A 21,507-nucleotide genomic window follows, 5' to 3' on the forward strand; every position below is an offset into this window, starting at 1 on the left:
TAGTCCTTTCTCCAAGTCTGTACAAACGCGAAGGGTCCCCCTTTCGCCGCACCAAGGCATGAATGACGACTTGGAACGCGCAGCTCATGAAGGAAGTTATTTCCGCTGCGTGAATATCTGTAGACGAAGGCATCTCAAAGCTCCAGAGTCAATTCCGCCTCAGGGGGGCCAAAACACGTCGTTCAACACACGGGACCGCCCGCGTAGGAGCGAGCCGAGTGAAGGATTCAAGACAAGAAATTCTTAGTGATACCCCGAATCCGCCCGCCAAGCCCTCGAGAGGCTCCTTCTTAGCAGAACTCTTGGTCCGTGAGTGAGTAATCCCTGGGCTTAGCAAAGTCCTAAGCCATGGTACCACCTCCCTCCTTCCTCGCATAGCATTCTTAGTCTATCTGCCGTTATTTCCTCGCACCTCGTCGGTCCGATGGTGAGGAGGGCCGCGGACCCAGAAATGGTTGCCGTGGGTCCGCAGACCTCGGCGGCCGCCCGACGTGAACTTTGCTAAGCGTGGTACGTTACACATGATTTCCCAAATTTGCCATGCAGATACACACCTACACGCCTCTGTGTCACACCCCAGGTTGGCTCTATTTCCCTTTTCGGAGATCTACAAGGCTGGCAAGGGAAAGGGGGGGGGGGGTTGACGAGGGCCAGAGTTGCTCTGTTTCTTACTCACGTTCCACAACCACGAGGTCTCTCTCTTTGCAATTTCCCGCCTTTTCCTGGCTCTGGTTGCATTGCATTAGTAGGCTGTGTATGTGCGCCTCTCCTACTTTCGCTGACCGAGTGGCAGGGCTGTTGTGGAACCCAAGTCTTGGCTCGGTGGTCAGCACCAGACCAGCAGGAGAGATGTTGATAATGGTGGGTAGGTGGTGGTTACATGCAGGTCGTAAGGCTGGTGCGGCTCAAGTGAGATATCCTAAATCAGGTTAGCCTCTGTGTTTCCAAACCAGGCAGCCGTGAATTTGGGACAGGAAGGTGTGTGGATGTTTCATATTCCCAAGCCTTTCTTGGACGATTTCAGCTTATGTCTCGTGGCGTTGGGGATTCACTAGGGGCTGTGAAGCATGATGTACATACCTTATTTACTTATTATCCTGCCGTTGCTGATTGCTCGGGCGAATAGTAGATAAACGAAGTATGTACATCGAGCCTCTTAGCTCATGGGCGTGTAAGTGATGTATTAGCTAAGTGAAATAGGACTATCGACTTCAAAGTCGATGTGGAGGCAGTGAGCAGATGTACACCGACCGACATGTTGCTAGGCTTCCCCTGGTTCGTGCTTTCAACTGCTTCAGAAACCCGTTGTCACCGTTACTTGTTCTCTTCTCGACTCCGAGTCCATCAGCATACCCCAACCGACGTTGTCAGTACACCACTACTGACAACACATGAGCTTCTCACGACGGTCAGCCGGAATTCCCTCCTCTGCACACCCTTTTCTGCGTTAATGAATGATCATATGCTCGGGTACCACCGGAAGGGGTATGTCGGCCGTCAAATTTATCCCCGACCCCAGGAACCTTCCAGGTCTCTTCTGTTCCCAAACCAGATCCTGCGTCCACAACAAATCGATGCCCACCGCCGCGAAGAGCCGGCGCGTCGGTTCCTCCATTGCCGCAACCATGTCCTCATTCCCGGGCGACTCGCATTCGCTCACCCCAATGTGGATGAGCTTGAGATGCGGGAAGCGGGTGGGTGCCACGTCTGCTAGGTACTTCAGTGTCCCTGACATGACATAATGAAGATACCGAATCCTAAAAACGCGAATCGATGGCGGTAGCAGCGATGCTAGTCTCGCTTCGGGAGCATAGGGCGTGACGACGTCCCGGATTAACCGGCAGTCGAGCGAGAGTTCCTCCAGAGCGCCGCATAATCTAAACCGTTCGCTGTGGCGAAACTTGACATCCCACAGCTTCATGCCATGGTGCGGCTTGAGGTGGTAGGATATGTGAAGGCTCTTGAGTCGGTTTTGCACCGGCTTGAGGGCCCTTCGCCAGGAGCAATCGTAGTTCTGGTTGGTGATTTCGAGGCGTTCGAGACCAGGCAGACATGTCAACAGCTCCTCCAAGTGAGGATCCCGCATTCCCGCAATCGATAGGCTCTTCAACTTTGTCAAAAAGTCCTTCGGGTTTTTGGTCGGAAGCGTGCCGCGCTGAAGAATCCAAAGGCCTCCCGTGCTAGCATGGATAGATTCCACGTTGGGAAACATGTTCTGCATTCCGGCGAAATTGATATAGAGTGTGCATTGCCTGGATAGGCCGACTATGACACCCAGACGACGGATCGAGGGCATTCTCAGCCCCAGCCAGCTTTTTTCGGGCCAGATGGGGTCGTGGTCACTGTAACTGACGAGAAGACTTTGCAAACGAGGACATGACTGGATAGCCGCTATCAAATCTGGAACTTCGCCTTCTAGCATGCTGTAGTCCTTTATTGGCGTCGGTGGCTGTGGCTTCCTCGAGTGTTCAGCGTATAATGTACTGGCAGCTTCCCACACTTCGGGGGGCACTTCTGAATCCGACACACTGCTGTCGGAGCTGGAGGAGTCCGGTGAGGTTAGGCGATAATTGATTTCCAGGTCCCAGCTTGCAACCTGCATAGCATCGACGTATGAGGCCAAGTCAGGTCGCTGTCGGATGGTACGGGTGAATTTCTGAACCAGGTTCGGCTCGGGGGTATTTCTGATGGGCCTTTGCCTGGTGATAACTGTCTGTCTAAGATGCATGTTTCCCGTCGCATAATAGTGGTACAAGATCGGATAGGCTACCGCAGATATGCGTCTTGAGATTCTGCAAAGGAAAGCCAATGCTCTCTTGTCGTCTCGGACCTCTTGTGTATCTGCGTGAGGGAAGCCGGTGGGGTCTCGGCAATGCATACAGAGGTAACTCAGGGTCATTTGAAGGACCTCGACAGGTAGAGACTCCATTGCGCAAAGTTTCGACTCGTCGCGGGACAAAGAAGGCAGTCAAGGTCAAGAGAGGTGAGACGGCTCGTGGAAGTGGAAGAGAAATTCTGAAGAGGAGAAGAGAAAGAGAAGATGGACGAGATACGGGTGAAACTCCTGACCCAGTAACCGTACGGCACAGGTACCCGAATCCATATTGACGGCCCAGCATTGTGTTGGAGCATCCTGTTGGTGGCGCTGGTTATTATTTGTTTGTTTGTTGATTGTCACTTGGCAAACAAGATTAAACGCCGGGATTGGAGGGACAAGGACGAGGACGAGCCGTCGCTATCGCACCTATCTGAGGCGACGTATTTTCTGTTGCTCTATCCTTTCATACATTTTCAACACTATCGTCACTTGGAGTTTCCGACACGATAGTGGCTGATTATGGCTAATGCTCGATGGTAGTTGAATGTAGGCGGGAAGGATTTGGGTTCTAACCACTGGAAGTCCAGACGTTGGAGGGGGAGGATTGGATGGTCCGCATAGAAGGTCCGGGCGCCGGCCCCTAGCAAGGACCTGCCTCCTTCCCTTGCGTACCTTGGAAAGTGCGAACCTCTGCTGTGCCTTCCCGTCTGAGGGGGCGCAAAGCTCAGACCTTTTGCTGCCCACGTTCTCCTTAGTCATCCCTCCGTACGGATATCTACTGTACAGTAGGTACTCACGTACCTTGGAGTGAAATCAGGAAAGGAAGGCCCCATGGCCCCCAACTCCCATCCCGGCGGCGGACAATGGGTGAAATGTCGCACGTGGCTTCGAGCGCACCCGGGCACTGCAACTTCAAAGTTCCTTAGGCAGCTGCTTCAGGAACATTGAGCGGCCCCTTTTGGACCCCAACATCCCGGTCGCATCCCCGTTCATCTCGTCCCATCTTACGGATACGCCTTCCACAACGACATCTCTTCAAAAGCAGCCTTTACGGAGTACAACCATCTTATCAGAGGCAATGCGAACATGTTGGCACTCAAAAGATACACGAGAACCGCAGAGACTAGTCTGCCCATCGAAAAGCCTGATTTAGACTTTGCAACAGGGCTCAAGGCACTATTGCGCTGCATCCGCTGACTCACAGTGGTTTCTATTATTTCGAGTCGCTCGAAGGATCATGGGCCTGCACCCGAGTACACCTCTTTGCCCGAAACACGAACCTTGCGGCAATAGCAGCCGTACTCTGTCATATCCGTCGCCCAACGCTACCGATGCGATGCACCTCTGCAATCACAACTGCCAATGACTTCACACTTCGGTCTTGTCCGATCCCTGATGCGCCCTAGACCGTCTTGAGTATACTCGGTCAAAAGACTCAAGCTGGACCACATCCGTTTCGGCATCACATACCAGACATGATGACTACAGCAACCACTCGATGCCTTGTCGACTGAGGCCAAAGGATCTTAGGTCATCTCCAGGTGCGGACCAGCACCGCCTTCTGCCGTCTCTCCGGATGCTCCACGGGGCCCCCACGGAGCCAAGGCAGTCATTTGCTGCGAGCACTGAGCGGAGTTTCCGGCATCACCCATCTTTCCGCTTCCATGCCCGTGATTCAATGCCCGTCACTTCGCGATGCCTCGCGTTCGTCGTCACATGAGATGTCTCACAAGGCGATTTCATATACAGGTACCTACGACACCGGTGACTCTTTCGCCTGCTCACCTGCAGTGTCGATCACTGTCGGGGGAACAACCGCCGGTGTCTTACCAATGACGGGATCAACGGCCACGACCGACCCGTCCGCTGCTCACCGACCATAGGACTCAAACACCGAGCAGCTCCGGAGCTTTGTAATTACTACGCCTATCCAAAGGTAGACACATACGGGCACCGCCGGAGGCAGTCGCAGCCTTCACTGCAATCAACGAATCAAAATCACACGGGTGACTGTCAAGCTGGCTGAGGCGGTTAGATCACTTGCCTGTCTCATCGGTCAGTTGCTCAATGGAGATGCGCTGGTTGCCCTTATGTCAGCCTCCATCCCCTCCAATCGACCCTCTACCGTGGCCCACTTTCGAGCGTCTTCAGTCCTCGCTACTCAGAAACTCGAAAGAAGAAGAACATTTGCACAGCCTCCAAGATGCTGACAGAGACATATCCTGTGGCTGCTACGCGATCTCATCCGGGCCGACCTGAGACGTCTCTCTAGGCAGGCTAGGCTGGTGCTTACTTTCCTCTGCACAGGTAGTCCCCATTGGTCTACTCAGCCCTACACATCCGACCTCTTCCCTGTCGGCGCCTCTCCCATTCGCCAAACAAGACTTGCTCACAATCTTTTCCTGTCTCTTTTAGCGCATCGACTAATCATGATGCACCAGTCCGTGTAACCAAAACCCGTCGCCTTGGATTTCGTCCCTGTCCCTCTTGTTTCCAAAAGTTCGGAGGACGAGCCAGTGAGCCACACCCTTGGCCCTCTGACGACCAGAAACGGAAATGAGCCATTGATATGACAGCCTATTGCGGAGCTGCTGGGTTACTTACAGGGAACTGATTTGAGAGCCACATCTGCCCAGATCACCGCAATCCAGGCCCGCGGCACTCCAGCGCATGGCGTTCCCCCCTCGCCTCGCACATTGCATCTCACATCATGACGAGGAACCTTGCGAAACCCACCATCACGTCGCCCGGGTTTCTGGTCTGCCGTATGCCGAGTGGTCTGCAGACCGATGACAGTGACACACACGCAGACACTACACGCATACCACATGCGCGCGCGGCGGGCAGTGATGGATGTCATCTTTACTTCGTTCATGTTGCCCAGGGAAGAGGAAAGATGTTACGATACTTCCTCGTACCTTAGTAGAAAGAAGGCTCAGACTTGTCCTTCAGGGGTCCTTTTTTTTTTTTTTTTAACTATTACCCGCCCCCGGTCGTATTCTTCTTTGGTTGCCTTGGGTACATGTCATCGCCCTCCACATGTCCCAAATTTGGAAAGCAAAAGGGCTGCCTAGAGAGAGCGAGACAGAGAAGCCGTGGGGGCCGTGCCGAAACTAGCATCGCAGGTATCTCAATCTCCCACACAAGCCCAACGCCCCAACCCCTAGCCGTTGCGATACCCGTTTACCGGGCGTCCGCGCCTCCTCGCACGGAGGCTGAGATGCCAAGTCGAGGTACCAATGGCTGGGTTTCTCTTCTGCTGCCCCCCCTTGACCTGAGGTAAATCGTAAAGGTACGTAGGGCTGGGATCTCACTCCGTACCTGTCTAAGGTACCTCACCCCTACACGATGAGCCTCATCAACGCCCAGCCCCGTCTCTCGATATGAGAGAGAATATGGATGCCTTGAGGCCTATATAAACTCCTTGATATATCCCCATCTGAGGCAGGAATATAATCCATCATCACACTCACAATCCGGCATCACAAGCTTAGACACAGCTCTCATACAATCTCAAAACAATCTCACGTCTCCTCTCTTATACACACAAACACCAACCACTTACACCATCAACAACCCATCTACCTCGCCTTCCACCGAAAGCTCAACTTCCTCCAACACAACACACAAAACCCACAAATTCAACCACAATGGCCGCCTTCACTCTTCTGTTCACTCCCGCCACCGCCGTCTACGGACGCTCAGGCTACAACAAGGACGGCGACGACGAGGAGAAGGACAACCGCGGCCGCTCCGGATACAACAAGGACGGCGATGACGACGACGAGGGCCAGAACAAGGGCCGCTCCGGCTACAACAAGGATGGCGACGACGAGGAGGACAAATAAGCGTCTCACCACTCCTTCGCGCACATCTTCTTCTTCTGGGTTCCTTGATCCCCTGAGGACTCTCGGTTACCGGCTTTGCATCCCTCCATTTTTTTGCTGCGGCTGCCTTCCCAATCTTCAATGTCTTGTATAAGACGAGGGGCTCCGCCGCATCAGACTTGCGAGCTCGAAATTTCCTATTCTATCAGCATTAGATCGGCGTTTTCATCACTTGCATCCGTCCGCCCACCTCGCCTTTCCCTTCCCTTGCGCGAGCATGAAAGGTTTGGGCTTCAAAGGGTGCTGGCGGCGGCGATCCTTCTTCTTCCTCTTCTTTTCTTATCTCATGCATTGGGCCGGAGTTTGGGGTAGATGGTAGCATCGCGACGGATCACACTCCTTCCGCCTCCCCCCCCTCCTTCTCTCTTCTTCTTTCATTGGAATTTGGGACTGCATAGCAAGCATGGCGTGCCTCTTCTCGAAGAGGAATGGTTTCCTTTGTCGCATTGGCTCGGCGTTGACGGGTTTGATTCGTATCTCTCTTCTTCTCTTCTTCTCTTCTTCTTCACTCCTCCATTTCTCCTGTTTCTCCTGTTTCTCCTTTGTCTACGACAGATTAGATTTAGATATATGAGGACTTCACCGTCCGGGATTCGATAGTAGTCTAATCTCTATTTTCCTACACAAAACCTGAAAACGTCAAGACGTGTCAGTGAAACGTGCCAAAAAACAGAACCATGGGAGATAAAATAGTCAAGACTTACTTTTCAAAAATCACCCCGAGAACCTCTTCTACATCCCCGGCCTCGACGCGCCCCGTAATCTTGGCAAGACTATCTGCCGCATAACGCAGGTGTTCCGCCGCCAGGACGATATCAGGGTCCTCGCCGTCTCCTGTTCCTCCTTCTTCTTCGGAGTGCGCGACGGCCATGAATTCGTCCAGGAACCCGCGACACTGCTCGAGCAGCTGCGCCTGCCTGGCCGTCACGCCCAGCAGGTCTTGCTGGTCCACGGGGAGGGCCGTCATACCGGCGAACGACTCGACCAGGCGGTCGATGAGCCCGTGGATCGCGCCCGGGTCTTTCTGACCGGCGCTGCCACTGGCGGAGGGGGACTTGGCTTGTGCTTCAGCCTCGCGGCAGGAGATCGCAATGATCTCCACTGTGCGGAGATTTGGTATCCGAGAGGCTGTTTCGTTTCTGAAGCCCTCAAGGAGGCTGGAGAAGGTGGCGGCGTCGACGGCGTCGCGCTTATTGACCACGATTAAGCAGGCCTGCGCTTCGGACGCCAGTTGTAGCGTCTCCGCGTCGTAGTTGATGCGGAAGCCGCCCTGGGGGCCGGGGCTGGGCTCGACGGCCGCTAAGACGATGATGATGTCGGATTCCGAGGCCTTTTGCTTCGCGCGCCGGATACCCTCCTCTTCGACCAGCCCCAACGCAGGTTCAGAGGAGTTGACACCACCACCGCCGCCGGCAGCAAGCCTCGTCCTGATGCCAGCCGTATCTGCGAACGAGCAGAGGTACCCCCGAATATCGAGACTGACCTCGACAACATCCCGCGTCGTGCCAGCCTCCATCGAGACAATGGATGCCTCCCTGCCAACAACGAGATTCATCAGCGAGCTCTTGCCGACGTTGGGAGGACCAAGCAGCGCGATGCGAATGCCGTTTCGGAGGAGCTCACTTCGCTGGCCCGCGCGCTCGTGGACACCGATACGGTGCCGCATGTCGGCGACGAGCGCGCTGACGTTGCTCATCAGCTCCGCGGGGGACTCGTCAAAGTGCTGGTCCTCGGAGAAGTCGATGAGGGCCTCGATTTCGCCCCTGGCCAAGAGAAGCTGCTCGCGCCAGGCTTCGTAGGTCCGGCCTAGGCTGCCCGAGCTGCCGCGCACGGCAGCCCGGCGCTGTTGCTCCGTGTCGGCGGAGAGAGTGTCGCCCAGGGACTCCACCTGTGCGAGGTCGAGTCTGTCGTTGAGGAAGGCTCGTTTGGTGAACTCGCCTGGTTCGGCGTAGCGAACGATACTGCTGCTGCTACTTTCGGAGGCGGAGGCGCATCGCGGGATCGCGGCGAGGACTGCCTTGACTGTCGCTGTGCCGCCGTGGACGTGTAGTTCTAGGACGTCTTCTCCGGTTACTGTCTTAGGTCCAGGGAAGTACAGCACCAAGGCGTTTGAATCCAAGATTGTTGCCTCCTCGCTGGCTTGGCCGTCTACGAGGGTTCTCACTGATGCATATCGAGGTTTTGGCGATGCCTTGTTCGGGCATAGGCCTTTGTAGACCTAAGATTGAGTATTAGTGCCGAGTTCTCATTGAACTGCTGGAAATGCTCTCACATCTATGCATCCGGGACCAGAAATGCGTATTACGGCGATGCCGGCCCGGCCTTGTGCTGTTGACAAGGCATAGATGGTCTCTTCCTTGAAAATGACCTCTGACGTCGATGTGATGAATCGTGACTGAGCACTCGTTTTTTGTGGTATATTTCGTTGGTAGAAAAGGCCTAAAGGAGTTGATGGCAACGCCAGGGGCCGAACTCTCAATGAGCTGTAACCTCGATCACTAAGACATCTTCGAGTGCGTAAGGGGAGGTTTCGGCCGAGGCTCCTCGTCGACCGAATGAGAGCATGCATGGACTAGTAAAACAGTGGATCGAAAGAAATTAATGAAGCTATTATGTGCAGGACGACTACATCCGCATTGCGATCAAAAATACACGAGTGTAATATTATATGAGATGATGGGAACGAACTGTTCACTGAACGATTGAGCAGATCAGGTTGACGAAGTTCCGATTTGGGAGCTATTGCAATTCAAGACGTTCGATTGGTCGGCCGGGCCGCTTTGCCCCCGAGCTTATCGCGATAAGGCTCGTACCCCTGCAACTTGCCCGTTGGATGGAATTTTTTTTTGTAGCGTCGAGAGCGAGGAAAACCAACCTAGAAGCGCCCCGCCGCCTCGGTTTTCTTCCAGCACTCGACGAACGGCAAGGCCTTTTGACAATTCTCAACCTCGTCCATTTTCCGCCAAAAACCGTCACAATGGCGTCCGACGAGATTATCTGGTGAGTCTGGATTTAACAGAATTAATTGCAGGCCTCAATCCTAATCCACCCCGCCCTAGGCAAATCATCAACCAGCAGTTCTGCAGTTTCAAACTTTCCACAGAGAAGAAGCAGACGTTCTGCAGAAACGAGAACAATGTCACAGGTCTCTGCAACAGACAATCATGCCCGCTGGCAAACTCCCGTTATGCCACCGTTCGACGCGCTCCGAACAAGGACACGCTGTACCTTTACATGAAGACGATCGAACGTGCGCACATGCCCTCGAAGCTATGGGAGCGCATCAAGCTGCCCAACAACTACGCCAAGGCCCTGGAGATGCTCGATGACAAGCTCATCTACTGGCCCAAGTTCCTCATTCACAAGTGCAAACAGCGTCTCACCCGTCTCACACAAGTCAACATTCGCATGCGCAAGATCGCCGCCGAGGAGGAGCGCATGGGCGAGAAGCTGGTACCGAAGATGGCGCCCAAGATCCGGCGCCGCGAGGAGGCCAGAGAGCGCAAGGCCGAGGCCGCCGCCAAGTTGGAGCGTACCATTGAGCGCGAGCTTGTCGAGAGATTACGTTCCGGCGCCTACGGCGACCAACCCCTCAACGTCAGCGAGTCGATCTGGAGGAAAGTCCTCAACTCCATGGAGAAGGAGGGCGCTGGCAAGCGTGATAAGGACATGGATCCCGGTATGGAGTCGGAGCAGGAGGGCGAGGAAGAGGATGAGTCCGAGGACGACTTGGAGAAGGAGGTCGAGTACGTCTCCGATATTGAGGAGAGTGAAGAGGAGCTCGAGGACATTGAGGACTGGCTCCAGAGCGACGATGACGCCGAGGATGATGACGAGGAGGAGGAGGATGACGACTCTGAAGACAGCGACGAGGAGGCGGCTCGCAAGGCTGGCGACAAGCGCAAGCGCGGCCGGGCGGTCAAGATGAACCAGAAGAGGCTGAAGCAGAAGCAGGAGGAGCGCCCCAAGATTGCGGAGGAATTGACCTGGTGAGAGAGGCTCGCGTGGAATTCCAATGGCGTCTGGCGCGGATACCTTTACGGCTGATTACGGGACGGAAAATCAAAAACTGGGGGCATTGTGCATACCACCGTGTGTTGTGATATACATTATATCAAATGGCTGTTTAATATTCCTGCACTGTGGTTCTTTGCGTGCATGGCATATCGTGCTTGTCCTCTGTCTCATATCTTTTTTCACGTTTGCCTTATTCATACTCCAGTTCTCTTACTTTAATTATGTTCACTATAGACCGTTTGAAATAAAAAGTCGTGCAAATAGGCGACTGCCTGGTAGGCTGCGTGTGTGTGCCAATATCTGGTACTAAATCTCCTGTACGTAAGGTTGGAGACTGAGGTAGGAGGTGACTTGCATGCGGCCTGGAGCAGTGATCCATGCTTCACCGAGACTTACTCGAGCCGGGGGGCGTTCGGTGAAGACAAAGCACCTCAATTAGTGCAAGTTCCTTTAGAACAATGCGGGTAGGCCCAGGCCCCACCACCCTGCATCATTCCGTCGGGCGACAAGTGTCGGACCCGTCAACCCAGGTCGCTTCCCATTCCCTATCATTCAAGACCGGCTTATTTGAAACGGACCACTTCAAGCAACCCTCCAAAATTAAAACAGCGCAACGAAACCACCCGCCGGCATTTAGTATCCCAACTTCTCCTTTTTCTCACTACTCAACTACTTCGATAGCGACCGAGCGATTTCACAGACACAAGCCCCGACGAGTAGCTTTCGTGCCCCGGAGCAGAGCTCTTTACCCCAACCCGTCCGAAAACAGTCGAAAACAGCGCCTTTTGCCTCTCTGCCTTTGCCCCGCAGGATCCTCGCGGCAAGGAACAAGGCACGATGTCATCTTGGTACTCGAGGATCCTCACCAACACCACCTCTCAGATCTCGAACCTGCAGAGTCGCTTGTTGCAGAGCGAAAACGACGGCGACACTGAAGACGACACCCACGTGTGCAGAGTCCTTAGAGGCTACTACACCGAGAAAGGCCGTCCGTTCCCAGGCTGGTTGCCGCCCGACCCAAAGGCACCACCCCCAGCAGCGCCCGTCTACGCCCAACCAGCCCAGCAAGTCGGCGCACGATACGGAGGTCTGCAGCAGCAACAGCAAGCTGGTCCTACGACGGGCTTGAGCTCTCTGTGGGACAATAATGGCGGCGCGCAGCAGAGGCAGGACACGATGAGCTTGCGGCAAGGTCGCGGAGCTCCCCCACCGATGCGAGGCGCCGAGCAGCAGCCCGCGCGACTGAGCCCCTTTGCCCGAGCCGGAGACAATGGACGCGAAGAGGTGCAGGCACGACCTCTACCCAGCCAGCGAGCGGGCAGTTATCAGCAAAGTGCGGCATATGGAAGAGACACGACGAACACACCGCCGGGCAGCTCAGCGGGCGGCTCAGCACAGGATCGGCTTAAGCAGCGACTATGGGGAGGTGCGAGAACAACCAGTCCGGCATCTGGAGGCCAAGGACCATTCCAACCACCGACGGGCAGAGGCGGGAGCGGTGACTACGAAGACCGATTTGCTCCCGGCGGCATGTACGATGGGAATGGAGGCGGCGGCGGTGGTGGTGGAGGAGGCGGAGGTAGGCCATTTGTGGCATCCAACTCTCCGTGGTCGAACAACGATCCTGGCTATAGTGGAGGCAGCGGCGGCGGCGGTGGCAGTGGTGGGCGAACAGGACTGCCTGCTGGCCCAAGACGTCAAGGTCTCCCAAGCGGTCCTCGTATGAGGTAAAGTGGATGGGATCAAGCGGTGCGCGGAACGCGAGCGAGAATACGCCTTGAGGATGATAGGTTCTTGTTCGGGGGTTCTTCATTATGATGCGGGCGTTCGCAGTCAAGATGCTTGGCGGGCCGGAGTCAAGTTGTCGACAGTCGGCTTAGTGTGAGGATCTGCGGACCGTATGTAAACGGTGGACATCGCAGACCCTCGAGGCAAGGCAGAATGCGGATGTTGCTTGGAGACATGTATCCGGAAAGGTGCGAGAGCAGAGCTGAGGCACATACATACACACAATACACACACTACTAATCATGCATTTGGACTGAAGTCGCTGGCCTTGATGTATTGTTCGATCTGCTGGGCTTGATCAAAAAGTTGCAGGTATGTCGCCAGCTTCCGTCGTCATGGAATACGCCTCGATGCGCGAAACAGTGAGCTCGAGTGAGTCATGATGTTTACACCTAGAAACTCATTAACACGGAACGGCGAGTCCGCGATGAAGCTTTGTCTCGCGAGGCCGAATCTGGCGACGATGGAGCGAGTTGCTTGCGCGTGCAATACGTAGCCTCGGAAGGACCAACCGGAGGTGCGAATGACGACGCATGCATGCTGCAGATGACATGGTTCACCTTGATGCGCGGGTAGCTGTACCGCCACACTACGCTAAAAGGCTGCCTAAATCGCGGTACAGATACAGTGGGAACAACCCCTCCGAGACATGGATGCAAGCTTTCGCAGCGGGGTGATTCAGTGACGGAAGTGGGTGGCCACGCCCCTCAGAGGGCGCGGCGACGACTACGCAGCACCTTGCCTGGGCTATTCGCCCCCAACGTCCCATATCATTAGCCACAGTTCGCTCACATGCCACTTTCCCCGGATCATCCTTTTTGTTTCTCGCTCTTGTCACTTTATTTTTCTACCGGAAACTCTAACAGTAGAGCCACTGTCGCAATAGCTCTGTTTCTTGAATAGCTTCACCCGAGACGACAGCAGGCCTTCGGAGCCGAAGCCTCCCGTACATCCCAGCTTACATTATCGGCGGCGCACTGCACGATGACCTCAGACTCAGATCCCCCGCCGGCCACCAACGCTCCACCACCGACGCGACCTCGTTCGCCCTCGGGGAGCTTCTATGCCCTGAGCGACGATGAGGAAGGGGACTACAACACAATCACGCATACAGAAACAGGACGGGGCGTCAAGCTTCTATTCTCTAAGAGCAAGGTATGTCATAGAAACCACTCTCGCCACCCCACACCTTACAAAGACCGGAACTAACGGGAATGTTGCAACGGCACAGGTCTATGTTCACCCCACGCCATCTGCGAAAGATAATATCCCAGGCTACATAGCCTTACTCCAGCAGAAAGGAGGCTCAAGCGAACGACCGACCTCCTCCTCGTCTCGAGACTCTCGCAATCCACCTCCCTCCAACCTGCTCCTAGCATGGCTCCCCGAAACATCTCTCGGCGAATCCGAGAGTATTTACGTCAAGGTCGACCTCAGTGAAGGTGATTCGCCGCCTAAGCAGTCGTACCTGGTACCCCCTCCGCCGACGGTCACATCCCACAGAGGCTCTGTAGGCACATATGCTTTCGCCATTCCAGTCAGCGCAATATACTCGCTTCTCGTGAGACCACCGAGTCTGGGTTGGTGGTTCGGCTCTCTGATCATTAACTCGAGAGCTGGTGATAGTTTTCCCGCGCTATTTTTCCACGACAGCGAATGTCAGAGCACCATCCTTAAGAGAAAGAGGCGGACGAGGGATAGCTTCGACCCATTCGGTGACCGGGGTGAGATGTTCTGGGGCGGCGATGAGGTCCTACGATGGTTGCGGCGCTACGTTCCGATCGAGAGATCCGGCGCCGAGCCCAACATTTACTTGGTGGAGCCCTCGAAGGAGGACAGCGAGGCTTTCAGTGGCAAGCTCACGTCCAGTACGGCTCAGGCCGGCCAAAATGATGCTTCGGGGACTCGAGCCGGCGGCGCTGGCCCCAGTAGTGACGCGCAGATGGACCCCTTTGTAAAATTTGTCAAAGAAACTGGATGGAACATCATGGAGAAGTTCAGCAAGGTCACCACTTTCACCAGACGGGCTGCTCAAGACGTCATACAGAACCCGAATGTTCCCCCACAAGTCAAGAGGCTTCTTCGCAACCCAGAGGTTCAGACTCTTCAAGATGAGTTTGACAGTGCGAGGATATACCTGGCGCGCTGGGCAATGGGAATTGCCGAACAAAGTGAGCGAGATCGGAGCCAGAGGATATGGACTGCTAAGGAGGTCTTGGAGCTCGAGGACACCGATGTTGGAGAGTTTGAGCTGCTAGACGGCAGTAGCACCATGTCGTTGGAGGATAGAAGAAAGACGGTGACGCTGAAAGAATGGAACACGTTCTTTGATCCACGAACTGGAAGGCTTTCTGTCACTGTTGACGAAGTCAAAGAACGGGTGTTTCACGGAGGACTGGACCCTGACGATGGTGTGAGGAAAGAGGCATGGCTCTTTATTCTCGGGGTTCACGACTGGTATAGCACTGCCGAGGAGCGAAAAGCCCATCTCGCGTCCCTACGAGACGAATATGTTAAGTTGAAGGGCGCATGGTGGGAGAGATTAGTAGACTTGGGAGGCGAGGGCGAACAGGGCGAGTGGTGGCGTGAGCAACGCGGTCGAATCGGTAAGTCTCTATGTTGTTCCTTCGCATCTAGCCGCGACTAATATCATGACAGAAAAGGATGTCCACCGGACAGATCGTAATGTGCCCATCTTCGCCGGAGAAGACATTCCGCACCCCGATCCCGACTCCCCCTTTTCCGAGGTCGGCACCAATGTCCATCTTGAGCAGATGAAGGACATGCTCCTGACGTACAACGAGTACAATAAGGATCTCGGCTACGTGCAGGGCATGTCTGATCTTCTCGCTCCTATCTACGCTGTGATGCAGGACGATGCCATCGCCTTTTGGGGCTTCCAGCACTTCATGGACCGCATGGAGCGCAATTTCCTACGAGATCAGTCTGGCATGCGGTCTCAGCTACTGACTCTTGATCATCTCGTTCAGTTCATGGACCCCAAGCTTTACGCTCACCTGCAGTCTGCTGATAGCACAAACTTTTTTTTCTTCTTCCGCATGTTGCTCGTCTGGTATAAACGGGAGTTCGAGTGGATGGATGTGCTGCGTCTTTGGGAAACTCTGTGGACGGACTATTTGAGCAGCAGCTTCCACCTATTTGTGGCCTTGGCCATTTTGGAGAAGCACCGCGACGTCATCATGACCCACCTGCAGCATTTTGATGAGGTGCTTAAATACGGTATGTGGTCATCTGAAATTCCTGTCAATTCGTCATACTAATCTGGTACAGTCAACGAGCTTTCCAACACAATGGATCTTGACTCAACTCTAATTCGCGCGGAGGCGCTATTCCGTCGGTTCCATCGCCTGGTTGAGGCCGTCGATAAGAAGGGCAATTTCCCGGGACCGAGAATCCGCGACCCGGGGTCTCCTTCAAAGTCGGCATCTACCGACAAAACTCCACAGGAGAGCCAAAGCAGTGCAGGTCCAGCATCGCCACGCAAGGACAAGAGCAAGGCAACTGAAGAGCCCGAGGTCAAGAAGATTATCACTCCCGAGTTAAGAGAGCTACTTAGCCGGAAGGTCGTGATCTTGCCGCGGAAAGAAGTAGCGAAGAAGGGCGACGGGCCCGGAAGGTCATGAAGAACACACAAAGTCACACGAGGACACGACGGAAAATCATGGTTGGAAATGGGGCAGGTATGACATTTTGGGCGTCTGGGCGTTGTGTCCAGACTAAATAGCGATCGGAGGCGAGAACACTTACGCTGCAAACGTGTACGATACGTCCTTCTATCCCCTAATACACAAATTATTGTTGGCGGCACCTATGAGAACAAGATGACGGTGACCTATGCCCAGTTCTAGATTTCCCGGAAGAAAAAAGAGGTGTGGTCAGAGGCCCCACGTGTGACGCCGATGAGGGTCCCGGAAGCCCGGATCCAACGATAGTTGAGGATGCCTTCTCCGGCTCAGCCCCTCCGAAGGGGTTCAGGGGCAGCGCAGCCGCAGCGCAGCCTACACCCTGAGACAGTTGCCCGCCATCGTTTTAGGCAGGCAGGCAGGCAGAAGAGAGACAAAAAAGGTTGTGGCATTGTTGGGTTGGGCTCTGCCACGTTCTCGCAGTCTGATCTAAGTCGAACTTAGGCCGTGTTGGGTGCATCGTTAGCTTCAATCCCGCAGGGTACGCGGTCAGCTTTTGGTGTTTTGGTTTTGGAGCTAGCATCGTTGTCCCCCCCCCCCCCCCCCCCCCTTCACACCACTTTTCAATCCCTTTCTTTGACTCTCCGAACCTGTGACCTCACCAGCTCCGTCTTGGCCTTCACGTCATGCGTTGGGTGAAAGAGTTCCGCTAGTGGTGGTCATCCGGGCAGGGGAGACGGCCAAGGTAAGCTTTGGGGGTGAGAAGCCATCAACAGAAAGTAACGGTACTGCCTCAGTCTAATGTAAGTTCAAGGAAAGAATGATTCTGGAATCGCTTGGAAGGGGGAGGGTGTAAGTAAGAGCAAGGTGGTCGGTCATTGGAGACCACCCTGTCTATTGTTATTTGGTGTGTGCATCTTGGGCTTGCCCCCTTTGACTCTCACCTAAGGTAAGGTAAGGTAGTATAGAAGCCTGGGGTTACCACCCCCTTTTTTGCCCATTGCATTACTTTTCGAGACATCACAAGGACAACTCACTCAACATATCAGCACTTGTTTGTTGGCGGCGTCACGTTCGGAACTCAGCCGTCGGCACTCAGCTCCCCTCGGACATTTCAGCCCTCAGCTTGCGACTACAACTACAACTACACCTCCTCACGCCCCCTCCTTACGGTATTCCCTCGCCAACGTTCTCAAACGACACGAAGTGACCGAGCTCAAGCATAAACAAACCACCAAATCCGCTTCGATCAAGATAAAGGGAGGGGAAAGGGGGACTCGAGAAACAAAGAAAGGAAGGGAAAAAAAGGCAACAAGTCACTCTCTCGTAATTATGCCCTCACATCACGGAGGTCACGGAGGTCACGGCGGTGGCGGTCCGGCTGTCGCCGAGGTAGTCAAGGACCGCGCCTCCGTCGTCGTCAACGAGGTCTCCCGCGGACCCGTCAACAACGAGATCATTGTCGCGAACAGAGAACGAGACGTGGCTGTCGTGCCGGCGGGCGCGCAGGTCATCAACGAGGTCACCACCACCGAGGTGTTCCCCGGTCGTCCGGGGTACGGGTACGGATATGGGCCTGGACCGGCGGGGTATCAACTCTGCACGCAGTGTCGGCGCTGTAAGTAACACTTGTCTCTTGTGGTTTTTCTGGCATGTCTCATCTACGAGCGTCATCGTTCTCTCGCCCTTTGAATCTTGATGGTCCGGGGGGTATGCCACTTTTCTCCCGACATACTCTCCTTTCCCGATGACCTTACCCACCTAGACCTCTGAGACTAACGTCCTGATTTAACATCATAGACTGGCACAACTCCTTCACAGAGACAGTCTGCTATCGCTGCCGCTCGTCCTACGGCTACCGAGACCGCTTCGACGACAGGCTCAGCTACCGATCGGGGTACAGCGGCTCGAGCTACGGCAGCTACGGGTCGGAGCGGTGCGCCTACTGTGAGCGGTTGCGGTTCGAAGGGCCAGGGTACCGCCACGACGGCGTGAGCATCTGCCGGGACCGGTACGGCCGGCCTGCGCTATGTAGACCGAGGCGGGTCCTGGTTGAGAAGACTGTGAAGAAGTATTACTACTAAAGAGGGGGAAGGGGAAGGGAGGAACTTGGTCATTCTGGATGGATGCTTTCTCTTTCGAGTGCTAGGTTTTGAGGTCATCCCTTATTCGTCCGTCCGAATTCATTTCGGCATGGCGGTTGACGGGGAGACTTTGGGGTCACTTGAGCGTCAATTGTCTTCCTGTCTTATTTCTTTTCTTGCTTGCACAGTTTCTCACTATGCTTTACGTTTTGGGGGTAGGATTGGGATATGGGTATTGTTCGAAGTTCTTCTCCCAACTACTCTTGGCTTTTTGGCAAACAGATGTCACTCCCGAATGGGGGGGTGATAGTTCCATAGACTCTTCATTTCCTCAAACGCAAGTTTGTCTTGTGCGTCATGTACGGTAGCCAGCTCTTGTCATAATAACTCAATGTCAACTCACGAAGATTTTCTCGGATCTCTGGTCAGCATTTCCCGAACTCTTCAAGCAACAACCCACTCGCTACCTATCCGAGAGTAATCTCCTTCCACGCCTTTCCCGGGTGAAAAGAAGCCACGTCGAACGCCCGCTGATAAACCTTCGCCAGCCCAGCCCTTTCAGCAACGCTACGATCCTTGTTCCAGGTGATGACGAACGCGTAGTACAGATGCCACTCGGACACCTCGCGGTCCTCGGGCACATAGTAGTTCCAGCTATCCAGCTCCTCCATTGAAAAGTCTCGGGCGTCCGAGATGGCTGCGAGCTCGACGACGTCGCCCACGCGGGCGAACCATGTATCTTCGAGGATCACGGTGCCGCACCAGTCGCCGTGGGCATCGAGTAGGCCGAAGCGGTGGAGGCCTGCCTCGAGCTTGGAGGCAAAGGACGGGCTGCTGCGGCTTGTTCTAGAGAGCTGAAAGAAGGCAGTGTAGGTCCAGAAGTAGAGGTAATCTTCTCGCAAAATGGTTGCGGTGGGCATGGTTGGTTTGGGTGCATGTGCGATCTCGTCTGGGTGCTCTTCATCGCTCTGGCTAATCTGACGACCGAAAGGGATGTCTTCTGCAGAGGCTTTGGCGTATCCGTGCCATCGATTTGGATTATGGTGGATTTCACCCGATGACCACACGACTTCGAAAGTTGACTTTTTGCTGGCCTTGCCAGTTGCCAGTGGACGGTTCCCCGTAAGGTCATCTCGTGTCATCTTATACCATACAACCCAAGTGTGCGACTTCAACCACTCGTGAAGATTCAGCAAAATACCAGAGACCATGGACAGCCGCCATGTCGACGCACCATGCCAGCCGCTCCACGACCAGCTGGGATATCGCGATCGACCACCCAAGTCTTCGAGCCTGAGGCCGTAAATCTTCTTCTCCCACAAGAGCGCAAAGTCGAAATAGGAGTCTGGCATCCCGTAAAAGAGGTTGGCGCGGAGCGGGGGAGAAAGGATGGCCGCCATGCCCTCAAAGGCCGGTAACCGATCGCTCTGTAACGTCATGAGCCTGCCGCTGAAGAGCTCGACGCACTCCAAGTACAGCCTGACCGGGTTCTTCTCAAACGATTTCAGAGGAGACCGTATCATTTCCAGGGTCCACGACGGGGTGAGCACCTCGGAAAAGACCTCTTCGGACCACGTCGCGTGGCGGCACTGAAAGAAGACGCGATTCTCGACAAAGATCATAGACCGCTTGGAGAGCATCCGTTCCTGGAACGTCCAGGCCCTGCTATTCCACATTGTGTTTTCGACGAGCCCCTCGACCGTCTTGGTGGTCACCAGGTCGATGCCGTTGCACCGGACTTTCGGCTGCCGGGCCTCGCGGGGCGTCGATGGGGATCCTGGGATTCCGTGGTGAGAGCCGCTGCCGGCGGCGGCGCAGATTGTGAGAATCGAGTGTCCGTATACGCGGTCCATCATCGGGACGACACGGAACTTCTCCTCCGTGTCGTCTTGAAGGATGCAGAGAGCGTCGACCCAGATATACTTGATGCCCAACGCTTTGACTAGCATCATGGCATCGCGAACGGTATTCGGTAGACCTGGCGTGTTGGGACCGAGGGATCCCTTTGAGGAGTACTCAAATACATTCTCCTTCGTCAGAATAAGCGGTTGTGTCCCACCCCATACGTAGCTCAGAGTCGCGTACTCAGTCACTCGAACACCGCCACGGGCGCTGGTGACGATTTTCTCCTCGTCCAAGTCGATGAACTTGAGGTTCTCGAGTAGCGAGAAGACTTCATCCGGCGGGGAGGGCTGACAGCCGCTGTCATGGTGTGTCCTACATATGTCGAGCCAGCGCCGGAGAAGACTTACGTCGGCCTGGTGAGGAGAAATTCGCCGGGCCAGGAAGGTCTTGTCCCACGTCGTGTGAGGTTCCGTGGCCAGCAGCATGATGTAAGCCTCGGTGAAGATTTCGTCCGGGCTAAAGACCTTCAAGCGGCGGGTCGGCGGCGCATGCGTCATGTCTCTCGGCCCTACAGAAGGTTCCAAGAAACGGCCGTCGAGCTGCCACTCGACGGAGCAGCGGACGCGGCCGCCATCCCTCGTGAGGCCATCGTAGCCGATTGCCTGGCGGACGTTGGGGCGGCTCCATTCGAAACGATCTGCGCCTTCTTCGTTCGTCGCGTGCGTTGCGTTGAAGAGAAGCCAGCACAAGGGACACTCGTCTCTTCTCCGGTAGATCTCGTCGAGGTAGCCAAGCTCCCGCGGCTGTAGCCCGACGGGGTCGATTGGACGGGCGAGGAAGCCTGGGAGGGAGCTGGCCTTGGGCTGGCCTGGGAGGAACTTCTCAGCTGAGAGGTTGAGTTGGCTGCACGTCGGGCATAAGTTGTCTGGGGGAGGGAGGCAGTCTACGTGCCCTTTGGGTGCGCCTATGGCTGGCATGTTTGCTGACTAGGGAATCAGTCGTCTGCAAAACAGTCGTCTACGTTGGTGGAAGTCTGGTCCCGTCCATGGATTCGCTAATACAATACTCTGAATTCAAGTCCAGAATGAGAAGACGCTTTCTGTCCAGAAGCCTTTTAGATGTCACTGTGTAGTTCAAGTCAAGGTGCGAGGCCAATGTTGAGGCACGAAGAGACGCCATCTTGCCCATCTTACCTAGGCAGCTAGCTTGCAGAGCTGCAATCTAAATTGCCTGTGATAGGCTGGCACCGGCATCAAGTTCCGCTTGCGCAAGCCGCCCCGTCTGTACCGTGTGTCTCTGGTCAGCACTTGCCACGACGATACCACATTCAGCTGCAGCTGTGAGATTGTGAGGTTCATCCAGTGTGAGTGAGCACTGAGGTCAACGTGAGTGGAGTATTTGCGGAGCTTGGGCCTTCGACGTCG

General features: G+C 55.0%; 9 protein-coding genes across 9 annotated transcripts; 6 read left to right on the forward strand and 3 right to left on the reverse strand.

Annotated features, from left to right (window-relative positions):
• Positions 1–58: 58 nt before the first annotated feature.
• CTAM01_13662 (uncharacterized protein) lies at positions 59–247 on the forward strand (the record flags this gene model as incomplete). The annotated part of the gene is made up of 1 exon (XM_060529664.1): positions 59–247. One exon carries the CDS (start codon positions 59–61, stop codon positions 245–247), a length of 189 nt encoding a protein of 62 aa, XP_060375758.1.
• Positions 248–1,447: 1,200 nt separating this feature from the next.
• CTAM01_13663 (uncharacterized protein) lies at positions 1,448–2,929 on the reverse strand (the record flags this gene model as incomplete). The annotated part of the gene is made up of 1 exon (XM_060529665.1): positions 1,448–2,929. One exon carries the CDS (start codon positions 2,927–2,929, stop codon positions 1,448–1,450), a length of 1,482 nt encoding a protein of 493 aa, XP_060375759.1.
• A 2,599-nt stretch (positions 2,930–5,528) lies between these two features.
• Positions 5,529–6,666, forward strand: CTAM01_13664 (uncharacterized protein; the record flags this gene model as incomplete). The annotated part of the gene is made up of 2 exons (XM_060529666.1): positions 5,529–5,583; positions 6,422–6,666. The coding sequence occupies 2 exons, from the start codon at positions 5,529–5,531 to the stop codon at positions 6,664–6,666; spliced, it is 300 nt and encodes a 99-aa protein (XP_060375760.1).
• Positions 6,667–7,405: 739 nt separating this feature from the next.
• On the reverse strand, positions 7,406–9,274 carry CTAM01_13665 (GTP-binding protein TrmE; the record flags this gene model as incomplete). Its single annotated transcript, XM_060529667.1, has 2 exons — positions 7,406–8,923; positions 8,978–9,274. 2 exons carry the CDS (start codon positions 9,272–9,274, stop codon positions 7,406–7,408), a joined length of 1,815 nt encoding a protein of 604 aa, XP_060375761.1.
• A 408-nt stretch (positions 9,275–9,682) lies between these two features.
• CTAM01_13666 (uncharacterized protein) lies at positions 9,683–10,698 on the forward strand (the record flags this gene model as incomplete). The annotated part of the gene is made up of 2 exons (XM_060529668.1): positions 9,683–9,705; positions 9,765–10,698. The coding sequence occupies 2 exons, from the start codon at positions 9,683–9,685 to the stop codon at positions 10,696–10,698; spliced, it is 957 nt and encodes a 318-aa protein (XP_060375762.1).
• An 861-nt stretch (positions 10,699–11,559) lies between these two features.
• CTAM01_13667 (uncharacterized protein) lies at positions 11,560–12,448 on the forward strand (the record flags this gene model as incomplete). Its single annotated transcript, XM_060529669.1, has 2 exons — positions 11,560–12,301; positions 12,357–12,448. 2 exons carry the CDS (start codon positions 11,560–11,562, stop codon positions 12,446–12,448), a joined length of 834 nt encoding a protein of 277 aa, XP_060375763.1.
• Positions 12,449–13,494: 1,046 nt separating this feature from the next.
• On the forward strand, positions 13,495–16,154 carry CTAM01_13668 (GTPase-activating protein GYP7; the record flags this gene model as incomplete). Its single annotated transcript, XM_060529670.1, has 4 exons — positions 13,495–13,665; positions 13,742–15,116; positions 15,169–15,750; positions 15,802–16,154. The coding sequence occupies 4 exons, from the start codon at positions 13,495–13,497 to the stop codon at positions 16,152–16,154; spliced, it is 2,481 nt and encodes an 826-aa protein (XP_060375764.1).
• Positions 16,155–17,486: 1,332 nt separating this feature from the next.
• On the forward strand, positions 17,487–18,238 carry CTAM01_13669 (uncharacterized protein; the record flags this gene model as incomplete). Its single annotated transcript, XM_060529671.1, has 2 exons — positions 17,487–17,772; positions 17,955–18,238. The coding sequence occupies 2 exons, from the start codon at positions 17,487–17,489 to the stop codon at positions 18,236–18,238; spliced, it is 570 nt and encodes a 189-aa protein (XP_060375765.1).
• A 467-nt stretch (positions 18,239–18,705) lies between these two features.
• Positions 18,706–21,060, reverse strand: CTAM01_13670 (uncharacterized protein; the record flags this gene model as incomplete). The annotated part of the gene is made up of 1 exon (XM_060529672.1): positions 18,706–21,060. The coding sequence occupies one exon, from the start codon at positions 21,058–21,060 to the stop codon at positions 18,706–18,708; it is 2,355 nt and encodes a 784-aa protein (XP_060375766.1).
• Positions 21,061–21,507: the final 447 nt, after the last annotated feature.

Source organism: Colletotrichum tamarilloi (assembly GCF_030869305.1).
Source record: "Colletotrichum tamarilloi strain Tom-12 chromosome Unknown Scaffold_101.1, whole genome shotgun sequence".
Classification (NCBI taxonomy): domain Eukaryota; kingdom Fungi; phylum Ascomycota; class Sordariomycetes; order Glomerellales; family Glomerellaceae; genus Colletotrichum; species Colletotrichum tamarilloi.